This window comes from Taudactylus pleione, unplaced genomic scaffold (assembly GCF_031769625.1).
Source record: "Taudactylus pleione unplaced genomic scaffold, aTauple2 ptg000518l, whole genome shotgun sequence".
Taxonomy (NCBI): Eukaryota; Metazoa; Chordata; class Amphibia; order Anura; family Myobatrachidae; genus Taudactylus; species Taudactylus pleione.
The window spans coordinates 11,320,099-11,336,408 of NW_028284920.1; the positions used below are offsets into that span (position 1 = coordinate 11,320,099).

The following is a 16,310-nucleotide window of genomic DNA, read 5'->3' on the forward strand; positions in this document are numbered from 1 at the left end:
AAATGTGACAACCATAAAGTACAAAGAGCATCTATATGGCTGCAAAACAATACAGATAGCATCCCAGTGACCACTATATAGTACAGAAAGCAACCCAGCAATCACCATACCGTAAAGACAGGATATAGTAACTTCTATATAGTACATACAGCATCCCAGTGACCACTATATGGCATAGACAGCATCACAGTAACCACCATACAATAAAGACAGCTTCCTAGTGACCCCATGGTGGTAATGGCATGAAACAGTAGGCATAGAGTAGAATAGGCTATAGTGAGGAATTGGCAATTGATGAAATGCGGAGAATTGACTAAGTATGGTGTTACACCAATACAGTAGAAATCCCCCGAATCATGTTGGTACTCATTTGACCCCATGTTTCTAGTGGATAGGTGGAAGTGACTGGGTTGTGTGGATTACGTGAGTAGTATATGAAATCCTGCAGAGGTGAGGTTGGAAGACAGTCTTCCAGACACTGAAAGTAATCAGATGGGAAGGTTACACAGGCGATGGAAATGATGAGCACTCAGAATGACTTCAGGTGAGGTGGTGCTCATTTTGTTTAATATTTAAGCTGTGTAGTTCTCTGGCCCTGATTCAGAGATGTAGGTTCATGTGAGGAAGAATGCACATCTTCGATGGTTAGTGGATTATGGGGGTCATTCAGACCCGCTCACGAGTGGCAGTACGCTTGCAAGTGGGTCGATGTTCCCCACTGTGCATGCACACGACGGATGGAGCTCCGTCGTGCGCATGCGCGAGACCCGGGGAGCGACGGGCTTTCCATCGCTCCGGGTCTCGCACCAAAGGGGGCGTGCTGTTGATGTTGATTGACAGCACGCCCCCTTTGGTGGGCGTGCCGGGGGTGTGATGGCCAGATGGAGGTGTTCCCATGGGAACGCCTACTGTCTGAAGCCGGCCCCACTGACATCACTAGTGATGTCAGTGGGAGTGATTTTGGCTCTGATAGAGCCAAAATCACTCCAGGGCTTGTGGCAGGGAGACCCTACCGCAGGGTCTCCATCGCAAGTCCGATGGTCGCGATGGTCAAGACCATCACGACCATCTTTTTGGCCACTCGCATATGCTGTGGGTGGTCACCCACAGCTATGCGAGCGGCCAGGAGGCCGCTCCATTTTCATGGAGGAGGGCCCTGATTTAGAGCTCTGGTCAGAGCGTCCGGTTCTGAATCAGGCCCTATGCCTGTGCAGGACCAGTTCTGCGCATGTGCAGAATGGGTCCTGCGATCTCACACACAGACCCCTTAAGCCATAGCATGATTGACATGCAGCAGAGTTTAGGGAGTGGAGCAGATGTGTGCCTGGTTGCCGTTCCCTGAAACAGAGGAGTGTCGCTTCTGTTTTCCAGGAGGGACGAGGCCAGGGTCTGCGTCAGCGGATACAGATTCCTAAACTCTTGCGTGATTGACACTGGCCAGGCAGTAGTAAGTTTCAGCTCCTACAGCCTGACCAAAGGAGCAACCATCGCGACCATTGGTCGTGATGGTCATACTATAAAAGGTGTGCATGCCTTGGTTAGCTCTGTTTGGAACTGCAGCTTCTCTGTACTGTTTATGTATATGACCGAGCACACTAGTTGAAGTTTACCTGGTAGTGTGTTTGGTTTAATTTCCCATTGGATTATAAATATATCATACGTGTACGGTTGTGTCCTTATATTAAGGGTGATCGAATAAGCAACATTCTACCATTATCATTTTGTGAGAAGAAGGGCATGGTGTTTGAAGGGCTAATCATCAAGGTTATTGGTTGTACTGAGCTGAAATTTGGCATGTCCGTTGCTCTGTGCTACATACCAAATTTCAGGGCAAAATAAATTCAATAAGAGATTTGGAATAATCTACAGTTGAATATTGCAATGATTTTCCTCCACTTCCTGTTTGAAAAAAAAGTTACAGTTTTCAGGTATTTTGGGGCAGGCATAACTCAGGGTAGAGGATGATTTAATACTAGGGTGTAAATTTACTACAGGTCAGTTTTGCTTCTAAACAAAAAACGTAGGTAAATGATGGCCATCGTCATTGTGTCTCTGTCAAGAAATGACTATTTATCATCTGTCAGGTTTCAGTTTCAATTGAAACCCAACATTGATGTCAGTTGGTTTTTGCTTGGGTAAAAAGCATGGGATTCCCCCTATTCTCTGATAACCAGCACCGGACTGAACCAGCTGGGAGGGACAATGCCACACCTCCCCCTGCAATCACATTAACCAGCCCCAAACTGGTCGGCTCAGGCCTGGAATTCCTCAAGAAGGGGGGACCCCAAAAATAAAATAGGTCACCACTTTTATTTTTGGTTAAAAATAGTTAATAATATTGTTCATTGCAAAAAATCCCAGACTTCCTGCTCAAGCATGCAGGCACTTGCGGAACAATAACTGCCAGCATGTTCAGACATTAAGAGCCCACTGGCACCTGTAGTCCACTTTTAAAGGAAATATTAAAATAAATACAGTACCCATGAACTTTTTTGTAAAAAAATAAAACAAATTCATACTTACAATATGTACAGTGCGTATCCGTGGGGATCAGTGATCTTTTTTTTTTATTTTCCAAAAACCTATGTCTACATGGACTAAAGATTTTTATGAATTTTATTTTTAAACATGTCAGAAACATTAAGAATGAAGTATAGACCCATGTAGTATCGAAACACTTTAAGGAGTTATATAATTGTGATCCACCATTTATGAAATATAAAGGGATAGAACTGGTAACAATAGGTGAATAAAGAGGTGACCTTGCTTTAAAGCTATCATCTATCATGTAGAAATATATGTTGGATTTATAGATTGTCGACTTAGGGGGAGAGTTAATAAAGCTTGGAGGGAGATACAATTGGAGATAAATAGCACCAACCAATCAGCTCCTAACTGTCATGTTACAGGCTGTGTTTGAAAAATGAACAGTTAGGAGCTGATTGGTTGGTGCTATTTATCTCCAATTTTATCTCCCGCCAAGCTTTTTTAAATCTCCCCCTAAGGGCTTCATTCAGCAAGGAACACAGTTGCCTATACGCATGCAATTGGCCGATTGTTGCATTCTGCACATTAGTATGCATCGCAGTGTGCATGTGTGAACCGACCACTGAGATCGGGACTGCAATCGTAGTGGATATGCAGACCCATCGCAGAGTGATTGACAGGAAACTGCCGTTTGGTGGTGGTGACGGGGACGGTCAGCTGAACACAGGCATACTGGTGAGTTTAAACGGTATGGCATGGCATGCATAAATTGTCCACTGCGATGCCGTACGCAGCCTGAGGCCTTATAGCATGCGCTGAAGTATTCAATTCCTAAGTAAGGTCTGACCTTTCTTAACTGTGTGTGAGGCTGCGATGGTACTCGATTGTACCGATGTTTTCACACTCTTGCTAAATATTTTGGATGTGTGTGTAAAGTAAAGTGGGCGTCCTTATGTAGTGCTGTGACGGCATTGCAATTGCTATGGTTTAGCATACTATCGCAGTGAACTGCGTGCTTATGCAATATTGCGTACTGTAGTGAATCATGCCCATAATCACCAAGAGGTTTGAATCATTACTTTTTGTTTAAATGACGGATTGTTTACCTTTAATACACGTTCGATTGGGTTCATGTCGGGCTAAATTGGTGACCTCACCATTCACCTGAACTCTCCAGAATGCACCTGGAACCAATTCTAGACAACTTCCTACTGAAATATTCCATCATTGTGAGGTACATGAAGGGCGGCATATGGTCATCAAGCCATGCAACATAGCGGTTACCTATCAATGACATGTTCAGGTGGACCAGTGGTCCAAACTCATGCCACATGAACACACCCTACACCATTATGGAACCACTACCAGCCTGCACGGTGCCTTGTTGACAACTGGGGTCCATGGCCTCATGGGATCTGCACCACTCCAGAACCCTATCATCAGACGGAAACTATTGCAACCATGACTCTTTGGACCATGCCACATGTTGTCAGTCTTCCAGTGTCCAATTAGCAATGTCACAAGCCCAAATGAGGCAGTGTGTTCAGTGTCAAAGTGTTAACAGGGACACTCCCATATCCCATGGAAACTTAAGAACGCTGCACTGACCTGCTGGAAATGTGTCTGGTACCTCCTGCATTGAATGTGGATGCGATTTGAGCCAGTGTCACCAGTCTGTTACCATGCACAATTCTGGCCAGTCGCTGCTGGTCACAATCATTTAGCACCTGCGGTCAACCAATGCACTGTCCACAGTGGGTGGTAATACCTTCTATGAGGTATTCCCGGTACACACCAGACACCATAGATCGAGGAGTGTTGAATGCCCAAACAACTTTGAAAATGGTTTGTCTCATCCGTCGGGCATCATGCCCCATTTGAACTCTAATAATTCAAGTTGCCTTGCCATGAGTAGCATAGTCAGTGCTAAAACTGACACAAGATTTCAGATTACATCTGATTCAGGTCTGGACATTTACAAGATGTCACAGTATGGTGATACCGCCTACCATTACCTTTACATACTGCTGTCCTATGACTTTTGCCACTTCGGTGTAAATATGTTGGTTTGTTAATACTTGTACTTGTATTACCCTTTTTAGACCTAATAATCGATATTTAATGAACTTTACTATAGAATTCCCCTGTTTACTTCACATTTTGATTATTTATAGCTTTATTATTTTATAATTGCCTGTATTTATTTATTTATTTATTTATTTATTTATTTATCTATTTACTAATCTGTCAGATACCACCAGCTATGGGCAGAAAATTATGTATGTGAAGTACAGAAGTGGAGCATGGCCCTTTTTTGTACATCCACAGAAGGTAAACTCAACTTGGGAATTTACCACTTCTGGTCATTTTTTGGGGAGCTCTTTGCAGAGCTGCGTGTGTATGAATGAATAAACATTGACCATGGCTGAAGTGTGATTTACACATGTCACTATATTAGATAGATGTAATCAGAATTGTGTTAAAACTAGAAGTTAATTGTTTTATTTGGTGCAGAGTATAAATATGGGCAGTGGGACCTCTTACCTGTAACCCCTTAGGAAGTCACATTGGGCATAACATTTTGGGATATCTGCTCCTGTAGACACTGTTCTGCAGGATGCTTTATGTGAACTGACTTGCCGGTGCGAGACATTTTCGGGCAAGAGGTTCTTCGACCTGGTTGTTTCACCCCAAAGATCTCAGATAAGCTTTCTTAATGTTTTATTCATTCATGGGCATTTTATATTTTTTTAAAAAATAATTGGTTCATGTTTACAGCATTACACTACGGTATCTATTTCTTAATTTTGAGGTATATTAGTAACTTGGATAATGGCATCTATCTTGGAGCTGGTTTGTGATAAGGGATGTAGTCAAAATGTAGACAGTCAAAACGTAGACGATCAAAATGTCGACACCAAAATGTCAACTGACACTGTGTCGACATGGCCAAAACGTCAACAACCAAAACTTTGACAGGGTCATAATGTCGACAGTTAGAATGTAAGCACAGCCAAAATGTCGACATTGAATTAATAAATGTTGACACGGTCAGAATATCTACATGCAAACATAAACATTGATACCCAAAATATAGATGCATGCAAAATGTCAACAACCAAACTGTCCTTTTATTGAACATCTAAATTATGTCCATGTACAGTATACATTGTGTACCGGTCGACATTCTGACGTACATATTGATTATTGACATACAGTATAGTAAATGTCAACATTTTGGTCATCTAAATAATGTACATGTCGACATTATGGTGTCTACATTTTGAATATCTAAATTCTGAATGTCTAAAAATATAGGCAAATCTTTGATAATGCCCAGATCACTATTAAAGTACCCAAATTCCATTCTAAAGGTAATCAGACCACAAATGTATCATCAGAAACTAATAGCTGTTTGGAACTTACTGCACTATTGTATTACTTAATACCATTGAAAAAAATAAAATTCTGAGCATGACACCTGCCTGGAGTATTCGGTTTGCCCACGCTGTTATGCCCCTGTCCCAATATTTCTCATTTGCTCATTTCTCCTCTATCTTCAGCAGCATTCCTTTCCTTTTTACCCCTATATCTCTTCTTCCATTTCCTTATTGCCCCTGAGTGTAACTGTATGCTTAGTCTCTGTGTAATTCCTCTAGGTGAACCAAAAGTTTTTTAGCAGACACTGCAGTGGTAGGTGACAGTGGTGTGCAAATGAAGGTTAGTCCACATAGTAGATGACTTAAACAGGTCAAGGTTTATTAACTAGGTAGAAACAGGAACAGGGAAATACAGGACTAATAGCAAGTACAGGTTATCTGGATTGTCCAGTTGCAGCCAGGAGCATTTGTAGGGTTGCTGGAATTTGTGATGCACCTAGTATGTATGCTCACTGTATATGCAGATTAAAGGGCAGTGGTGGCAGCAGGATCTCTAGTATGCCAAGCATTGGTGGAATAGAAGGTATACTATAGGGGCCTGTATATACTATATATCCTCTGTTACAGGGGAGTACGCAAAGAACACATTGGAGGACAGATGTAGCGGGGAACTGCATATGTGCAGAAGACACAGGTCCATGGTTGCATCTCCTGCAACAGGCCACTTCGGGTCCTAGTGCCCAGTGGCTACTGTAATGGAGGCAGCATAGGGCTTGCCTCTAACAGCTCCCTCTCACTCAAGGATGTCTCTGGTTACCTGAATTTCAACATGAGCATGTCACATTAGGAAGTCTCACCTGCTGCTAAAAACATAAGAGCATTATGCAAACCTAACATGACAAAATACACAAAGATGTCAAATGTATTCCAGTCCACATTTCTGCAAGAAAACATTTAATACATGTGACGTCAGTGACAATTTCCTCCCTGGTCAGATAAAAACACTCTAACCAAGGCACTATCTACCAGATCTCTAATGAAATGGTGTCTGATAGCAATATGATTGGATCTACCTTGGACTTTAGTATTGGAAAATAAGTATATTGTCTAGTCAGTGGCGTAAGTTCGTCCCTGATGCCCGGACGCAAGTTATAATTTGGTGTCCCCCCCATCACAGCCACTGACACTGTAATGTAGCAATTTATAGGTAGACAGGCTATAGATAGAAGAAGGCTGCAACTGATGGTCTGACATGGAGCTCTCCACTAGTGTGTGGTGCCGGGAAGGGGTGCCATGTATTGGGCCACCGTGACGGTACAGTCCGGGTACAGCCCTAAGTGAGGTGAATATGTTGTGGACAATGAAGCAGGTGCCCCTTCAGAGCGGGAGCCTGCTGACAGGCACCTCCATTGTGTCCCATAGTTCTGCCCCTGCCTCTATTGTTAGATGCAATGTTGATGGCTCATCTAAGCTACAAAATAGCTATCTCACACATAGTATATTTCAGCCATAGTTCTTCTTTGACTGTTTCTGTAGGAGTCATATATTCCTCCTTTGGTAGTAAACAAGGCAACTGAAGGTTGTTTTTTACTTGCCTGGCTGACGGCTGCATCTGACAGTGCAAACAGCTATCCAGTGTAGGATCATCTGTCATCTTCATCAGCTCTCCAATCATCATTGCAGAATGTTCATAGCTCTAAAGTGTGTTTTCTTGTACTTTAGTTTTAAGGAACTTGTTCTCCAAAGGCACAGGTTCTCAAACTCGGTCCTCAGGACCCCAAACGGTGCATGTTTTCCAGGTCTCCTCACAGAATCACAAGATAAATAATTAGCTCCACCTGTGGAACCTTTCAAATGTGTCAGTAAGTAATGAATACACCTGTGCACCTGCTGGGTGACCTGGAAAATGTGAACTGTGTGGGGTCCTGAGTACTAACTTTGAGAACCACTGCCCTAAGGTATCTAAAGCTACACTTGGTCATATGCCAATGCTTACATACATCAAAGTTCCCACAGCACTTTGGTAAGAATTTTTTTCATCTGTTGAATTTCTGCAACTATTGTTATACATATACCTTTTGAAGTTTTCATGCTTTTGTCTATTTATGGGCTTATTGCTTTTGCATCTGTCATTCCAAACTAGTTAAGCATCACTTCAATGTAGTTTTGTTGATCAATGGTAAAAGTCATAATACTCCGGTTTTGTATGATCCTCAGACCTATAGTGCGTAAGCCCAAGGTCTTGGAGTTTGAAACTGTCATTTAGTAACTGCTTGACATTGGCTATTTGGTTCTCTTATATATCACTTGCAGGATATTCATAATCATCTTTTGAATCTATGGCATATTTCCACTCTTGCCAGACTCTGCTTGATTTTGCTTCTTGGAGGGTTTGATTTTCACAGCTGATAAAATTTGCAAATTCCTCACTGCACCTTTTAAGAGGTTTTCATTTGTTGCTCCTTATAGAGCTCTTGCTCTGTGGCTGTTCACTTAAGTATAAGGTTTCAGTCTCTGAAACTTGTGACACTTGTGACACTTGAAACATTTGTACTTTAACTTTTAGGTTTTGCACTCTTTGACAGCAGAATGGAATTCTCAGCATTAGTCTCTACAGGTATCATACTATGGTGTAAGGGTTTGCAGCATTGCTATTGCAACCTCATCATCATCTACTTGGATGCCTACTGAAGTCAATTGCTAAGAGATAGACATCTTTTTATCTATATTTTCATTCATATTCTTGCATGCATTGAGCTTTGTGCCATATGAAGTGTGTCTTAGGTTGATTCTTCTTGTTAGACCTATGTCTTTGTAAGACATCTGTAAAGTCACCCATATAACACATGCAGTTGTCTTCTCATAAATTATGGAGTGTACATGCTGTTCAACAGCTAAGCCTATTGCCCCTGTGGCTCTATCCACATCATCTGGTTTTGGATTATCACTTGGGTCACTGGTAACTTTCCAGAGCTTATCCCACTCTAACTGCATCTCCATGGCAAACTTCCATTTGGCATCATTTTCTGAACCCACTAACTATGCAAAGCTCATACTAACCTCTGCACTGTACTTTTTCATCTGTATAAATAAAGTTTTGGTGTATGGGCACACTGGAGGGCTGGATGCATTATCGGCCTGGACACATAACCTATTGGCAGACACTATGGTGGTATATGGCAGTGGTGTGCAAATGGAGTTTAGTTCACATGGCAGATGACTTAACCAGGTGAAGGTTTATTAACCAGGTAGAAAAGGAAATAGGTAATCACAGGGTTAATAGCAGATACAGGCTAACTATATTGTCCAATTGCAGCAAGGAGCATTTGTAGGGTTACTGGGTGTAGTGGTGCACCTAATATGTACTCTCATTCTCTATGGAGGTTATAGTGCATTAGTGGCAGCAGTATCTCTAATATGTCAAGCAGTGGTGATATAGTGGATGTAGGGGTCTGTATATACTGTAAATCCTCCATTAGTTAGGAGAAAACAGGGGCACATCCATTCACTGAGGAAGGACAGGAGGAAATATACGGTGGGGAGCCATGCATGTGCAGAAGGCAAAGGTTAGAGGTAATGCCTCTGGCAACAGCCGTTCTAAATTCTAGTGCTTGATGGCTGCTGTAACAGAAGCAGTGCAGAGCATGCCACTAACACATTTTTAAAGGATTTTTAAAGCAGATGGCCAATCCACCTCCCTGTTCTGTCTTGAGATTATTATCAGAGTAATTGTGGAAAGCAGGTTCCAAGATGTGGACTTTGTTTTGAATACCAGGCCTATGTAATGCAGTACATGCTAGATCTGATTCAATAATGTTAGAAATTGTATAAATCTTGTTTTTTATAGATGTGGAATAACAGTTGATGGTCTGAAAGTAATTACTAGATGGCCTCAGGTAGTTTTCTGTATGTCCAGTGCTGGGAAGGTAATCACGTAGAGAGAATTCACAGTACTGTTTACTTCAAACAGAGGGTCTCATTCTGATCCGCTCGTAAGCGGCAGCTCGTTCGTTCCGAGCGATTTTCGCACATCTGCGCATTCGTATGGGTTTTAGTACGCATGCGCGAACCAGTCAGTGAGGTCAGAAATCGTGTGCTCGCAAAATAGCAAATGCCTGGTAATTTGAGTGACAAAGTGAGGCGTTTGTGGGTGGTAACAGGGGAAGGTGCTTGAAAACGGGGACTGGAGATCTGAACGCAGGCATGCCAAATGGTCAAACGGGCATTTTAAGGGTGTGCATAATTAACAAAGCAGCGTCATCGACTACGTCAGTTGGGTGTCTTTTAACCAAAACTGCTCGCATGATTGCGGTAGGAAAATGCAACCACAAGAATAGCGAGCATTTCATACGCCTTTCGATGTACTCGATTAATCTAATAAATAGCAGACATGACGTATGATGCGAGCGGCCAGGGGGCGTTATATACAAAAAAACATTCGCATGTTTTGTTTGCTCGTTCAGACATAGAGGCGTCAACAGACCGCAAAGAGCGAACGGTCAATTTAAATAGCCAGCCCCTTTTTCTGGATGAGCGAGCGCAAATAGCGTCCGGCTCTGAATCAGACCCAGAGACTGTCTGGTGGACATCACTTCTATTTGTCTCCTTTTTGAAAGTGGGGATAAGCAAGACAAGGTTCTTAAAGTGTTACAGGGGAAGTATCAGCCTGTCCATTCCCCATGGTCACAAAATCTGGAGTTTTTAAAAAGTAATTGAAGAATGAAAACTTGTGGTGGTTTAATAGAATCATGAAGACTGTAGTGAAGGCCTAATTCAGAGTTGAATACAATGCCGATGTTTTCACAAATCGAGTGATTTTTTTGCCACTGCGCATGCGTCAATGTATATGTACTATAACACGAGGACATGCACTGAAACTGGAGGGAGGTAGGTTCACAGGAAATTTTAGGAAAAATTACTTCACAGAAAGCGTAGTGGATATGTGGAATAGCCTCTTGTCAGAGGTGGCAGTGGGTAAGACAGTAGAGCAATTTAAACATGCTTGGGATAGGCATAAGAGTATCCTTACAAAGAACTATAGATCAAATAGGGTTGAGGTTACCAAAAGGTAAAAAGGGCAGACTAGATGGGCCAAGTGGTTCTTATCTGTCATCAAACTCTATGTTTCTATGTCTCGATGCTTACATTACTGTAGTCGTACGCTGAAATTCTTATTCGCAGTGTGATTGACAAGTAGGGAGGGTTTAGGGGAGGCAACAAGCAGTGTCAGTTAAAAATGTAGACATGACCATTTCACATCCAGCATATTCAGTCCAGTACATTGAAAACAGGGCTCCGGCAACTCAGTTATGGTGGCCATTCTGAGTGACTATAGACTTACTCAAGGGGTAAAATTTACTAAGCAGCGGGTTCTAAACCCCGGTGGTTTGGTGGCGGTTTGATGGTGGGTTCTATTCTGTTGTAAACCCCGATAGTTTGGTAGCAGTTTTGCAGCAGTTTCTAAATGACAGCCCAGTTCTATTCAATTCTAAAATGTGTTTTGACGGCAGTTTTGCAGTGCTTTTGCAGTGGTTTTGGCCTTAGCAAATCTTCAGATAGCAAAACTGCCGCCAAACCACCATCAAAACACATTTTAGAATAGAATAGAACAGGGCTGTCATTTAGAAACTGCTGCAAAACCGCCACCAAACCCCCAGGGTTTAGAACAGAATAGAACCCGCCGTCAAACCGCTTGTGTTTAGAACCTGCCGCTTAGTAAATTTTGCCCAAGAAGTTGATACTTGCATGATCAGCAACCGATACTACGTACGTTTACTCAGTTGTGGATACCTTGCGAATGCTCTGCTGGGCATCTCAGTACAATTCCTGGTGGCTGTTCCTTTAGCATAATATCGCACATCCTCAGCTGAAAATAATCACAGATCCTGTACTAATAGCGCCTTTAGTTAATTATGGAAATGTGGTTTGTACAATTTAAAGTAGAAATTTCAAGAGTAAAGATAACATGTCAGGGGAATTTGCTGGGATCCTGTGTTTTAAATGTACAGTATACTTATCCCAGAAATACAGAAAACAGAAGATGAGAGCTCCATTACTGGGCCTGTGTGCTTCATTAGCTGGTGGGTGCTGCATTACAGGGGATTTGTGCCCATAGGTGTGTGCTATATTACAACATGTGATGTGCAGTGAATTGCATTAACCATGTGAAAGGGAGAGAGTTAGAGGGGTTAATTTAAGATGCTAGAAAGTCATAGAGTGAAGCATAGGTTTACTGCACAGATGGAAGTAGGTCAATTTTATTACCCACCTCTTAGATGGAGGAGCACATGCCCTCTTTAGTGCTGCATCCATAGGTGCTGCTTTCACAATCTCATTGAAATGTTTTTCAAAGGTTTGCAAGTACATACTACATGTTTCAAGCACATAAGTAAGTGGCAAATTAATTCAGGATGAGCACGGACAACGCCACAGGCTGAAGCATAATCACCAGGCGAGATGAGTCCTGTGCTGGACTGTTCTTAAATTTGCAAAAATGTCTAAAAAGAGTTTTTTCAACATTGATCATATGTTTTTTACACAAATTTCTTCTTACATTTTAACAAAACATCTTTAACTTCTTTGTTCTTTAGACTGTAAATGAAAGGATTTAACATTGGCACCAAAACAGTATACATAAGAGCAAACCACTTGTCCAGTTTGGAAGAGTAGTTGGATGTGGGTTGCATGTGCAAAGATGTTATTGTCCCATAGAATAGAATAATGCAGGTCAGGTGAGAAGAGCAGGTAGAAAATGCTTTATCTTGACCCTTAGAAGACTTTATTTTTAGGATTGCAGAAATTATGAAAACATATGAGACTACAGTGAAAATAAATGAGGTAAATGCCAGTAGTGCTCCTTCAATGTAGTTTAGCATTTCTACTTCAGATATATCACTGCAAGAGATCTTTAGCAAAGGCGTAATATCACAGAAGATGTGGCTGATTCGATGAGAAGCACAAAAGGACATCTTAGATATAAGGACAGTGTGTCCAATAGGGCTTAAAAACCCAGCAGTCCACGCTGTAACTGATAGGTCAGTACAGTGTCTTATACTCATTTTACTATTATAATGAAGGGGGTGACATATTGCAACATAGCGGTCATATGCCATAGCTGTAAGCAGAAAAACTTCAGTGCAAATGAATAACACAAATAAGTACAGCTGAGTTATACATTCCCAGAATGAGATTGTATTATACTTGGTGACGAGAATATATAATAGTTTAAGTAGAATACTTGAGGTAGAAGCAATGTCAATGACGGAGAGGTTAATTAAGAAAATGTACATAGGAGTGTGCATGTGGGGAGTCACCCAAATCACAGCAATAATGGTGGCATTTCCACCGACCACAACAAGGTAGGAAATAAACAATATTACCAACATAAAGTATTGGAGTTTTGGGTCATCAGTCAATCCTTCAAATGAGAAATATGTTGTATTAAATGTTTCTTCTAATAACATTTCTGTATAATGAAAAAATAAGATTAATATTTTCATATTACTATTATTATTATTATTACATTCTTTATTACTCAGTAAAAATCATAAAATAACTTTATAATATACAATGTGGGATTGTAATGAAGGACAGATACAGTGCAATGCTGAAATCGGTCGATATGGGAATCAATGTACTTTTGCGGTTTCAGCTTTTAAAACATTTATCTTCCCAGGTTGCCCAGAGATTTCTTTAGGCCTAACTAAATGAGAGCATCCTGAAACTCCAGTGTTTAATTTAACTAAAGCAATACTGGAAATATTCTCTTTCTGTGTTATACTTTAACATTTATTTTGCCCAATGATCATTTTATGTGCCGCAAAAGTAATTAATAGAACTATTGGTTGTTTTAGAAATGGTTTGGACTGTTAGACTTCTTAAGTTTGGGGCCCTTGAAACTGTATGCTTTTATGGCTGGACGGATTTGTAGCGCTTTCCAGTTTCAACAGACAAAATCATTCACTGCTCTAAGCTGTGCAAAGTATAGAATCCCGTCACTACTACAACATTTTTTACGCAGCTGCTATGTGAAAATATGTAAATGTAGCAGCCGCTGGGCAATGAATTAAGACTCCTACCTGTGGCTTTGCAAATCCAATCATCTGCATAAAATGTTGCAGCATCGGTCGCAAATCAGTCGATCATCGGCCTTCAGAGTAACTATGTGGCTACTCAGAATTGACGATGGAACTGAGTTATTGGCACCAGTTAATCTGTGTACAAAGACTACACTCCCATAAAACGGTTGTGACCCGCCCACATTTTTGTAACAATCTCTCTGTTAGCACCTATTACCACCCACAAAATGGCCCATATTTGTCAAACACTCTGCATCTAATCTTCTTTGTGAGCAACATCGCAGAGGCACCGGGATGAAAGTGCCATGTGAATTAGACGCATACGCTGTAATAAATGCATCGGCCAACTGCATACATATCCACATAGCATTTAGCTCTGAATCAGGCCCTAAGTGAGAAGATGAATAAGAGGTCAGCAGCTTCTTAGAGCATCTTGGACAGGCAACGGGTGAGGAGGGCTAGGGGGGCATATGACCCAGGTGCCGGATCTGAGGGGGCGCCAAGATGGTCAGAGACAAAAAGCGGGAAACCCATGAGGAGTCAGAAGCATTCTGTGGCGTGGGCTTCAGAGGGTAGGCCAGGTCCGGATTAAGTGAGTGCACAGGGGGTGAGAACCATTGGCCGAGCTCCCCCAAGCCATCTTTAGCTGATGTCCGGTCCGGTGATTGTGACCTTGCTCCATGCCGGCGCCGCTGGACTAATCATCAGGGAGCAGGCATAGAGGGACCGGTATCACCTGGCTAAATAAAGTTGTTTTTTTTCCTATCTGCACTGCACACGTAACGTCATTACATCACGCACACTGAAGAACAGTGTGAGGAGCCTGCTGCCTTAAGACAGAGCAAGGAGAAGATCCAGGTAAGTGGTGGTGGGGGTAAGTGTAATGACGTGTTTATGATCAGCTGTAGAAAATAAAAAACAATATTTTAAAAATGAAGAGGTAAGTTCACAGTTGCAAACAATTTGGCTTTATGACCAAAAACTATTTTTTTTAAATAATAAATTAAAAATAGAAATTGATTTTCCCATTACTGCACTTCATGATAAAACCACATCAATTATCCTAAGTGAAGAAAGTGTGCAAATGTTGCTCAAATTTTAAAATGGTGATCCCACACTATATAAAGTGATGTCTATATATATACTGTGTTTGGCATTAATATGTTTGGTAAAATTATTTTATTTCATTTTGGGATAATGTATGTTTATGTGTATGTTTATTATTATTTAATTTGTATGCTGCCACAAAATTCCAAAGCAGCATACAGTGGGAAAACAGAGCACAGTACTTAAAACTCAGTGGTGAAACAAGAAAAATACAGAATAAGCAAAGGCAAAATGCAGAACATTTAATATTAGGAAATAAGCTATAACTCCTAACACTTAATAGGCAAAAAATAGAACAAACATAAAACATACTACAGACCACAAAAGAGGCATAAAATAAAAAGGCAAAAGGCGGGAGCAGACAATAATGCAGGATAAAAAATATATTCTCCGTGGAGCAAATAAATCACCAAAATGCTAAAATTGGCCTGGAGGAAAATATAACATTCAGTTACAAAATTGTTGAACAATTTCTATATATTACTTATACAGTACATGCAGTATAAATCAAAATGTATTAAAATCTATTTTAAATAAAATAAGTAAACACATTAAATACATATAAATACTGTATGTGAGATTAAGGAATCTTATTTTTAAGTAATATGTAACAATCAATAGTTCCATTGGTTGAAATAATATTTGCAGTACAAAATAAAATAATGTATATTCATGTCAAATGATCAATAAAGATGTACTGTACACTCAATCCAGAAAAGCATTAAAAATACTGTTTTATAGTCTTCGTATTTGCAGAATTTGTAGTGGTGTTTTATAATTTGTCAGCTCTATAGGACCTCTAGCCATTTTTTATAATTAGGTTAAAAATCTCTAATTACACATCTGTATTATATATAATTCATATAAACTACCATATAACATAACAGGTATACATTGCTAGATAATATGTTTAATTTTTGTTGATACCTTATTCTGCATTTCTATTTTTTTCAAACTTACTGCTCACACTAGATCCTATTTCCTAATTATACTGTTAGAAGCTTCGGGGGCAGCAGCTGGATCAACCTTTAATATTATCATTCATATTTTTATCTGCATTGCATGTTTTTAATTAATTTTTACACAACAGTAGTGTATAGAAAACCTCACCTAGGTTAAACATCTAATGTTTGATTAAGAGCCATCTGACATGAAACATATAATATTGGGATTATTTAGGGAATATATATCGCTACTTGTATTTGACACTATATAATTAAATACATTTAATGATCATAAAACTCCATAAAATTGCTTT

General features: G+C 40.5%; 1 protein-coding gene across 1 annotated transcript; it reads right to left on the bottom strand.

The window, feature by feature from the left end:
* Positions 1–11,639: 11,639 nt before the first annotated feature.
* LOC148501491 (olfactory receptor 5AR1-like) lies at positions 11,640–13,330 on the bottom strand. The gene is made up of 2 exons (XM_088450428.1): positions 12,434–13,330; positions 11,640–11,669 (listed from the first exon to the last, which is right to left on the bottom strand). The coding sequence occupies exons 1-2, from the start codon at positions 13,328–13,330 to the stop codon at positions 11,640–11,642; spliced, it is 927 nt and encodes a 308-aa protein (XP_088306554.1).
* Between the last annotated feature and the right edge of the window lie 2,980 nt (positions 13,331–16,310).

Bases quoted from the DNA above. Each gene is read 5' to 3' on its own strand.
- LOC148501491 (XM_088450428.1), bottom strand. From the start codon at position 13,330: ATGTTATTAGAAGAAACATTTAATACAACATATTTCTCATTTGAAGGA. The intron at 11,670-12,433 runs GTTTTGTTAAAA...GATGCCCAGCAG, and splicing joins AGAACAAAGAAGTTAAAGAT to AGCATTCGCAAGGTATCCAC.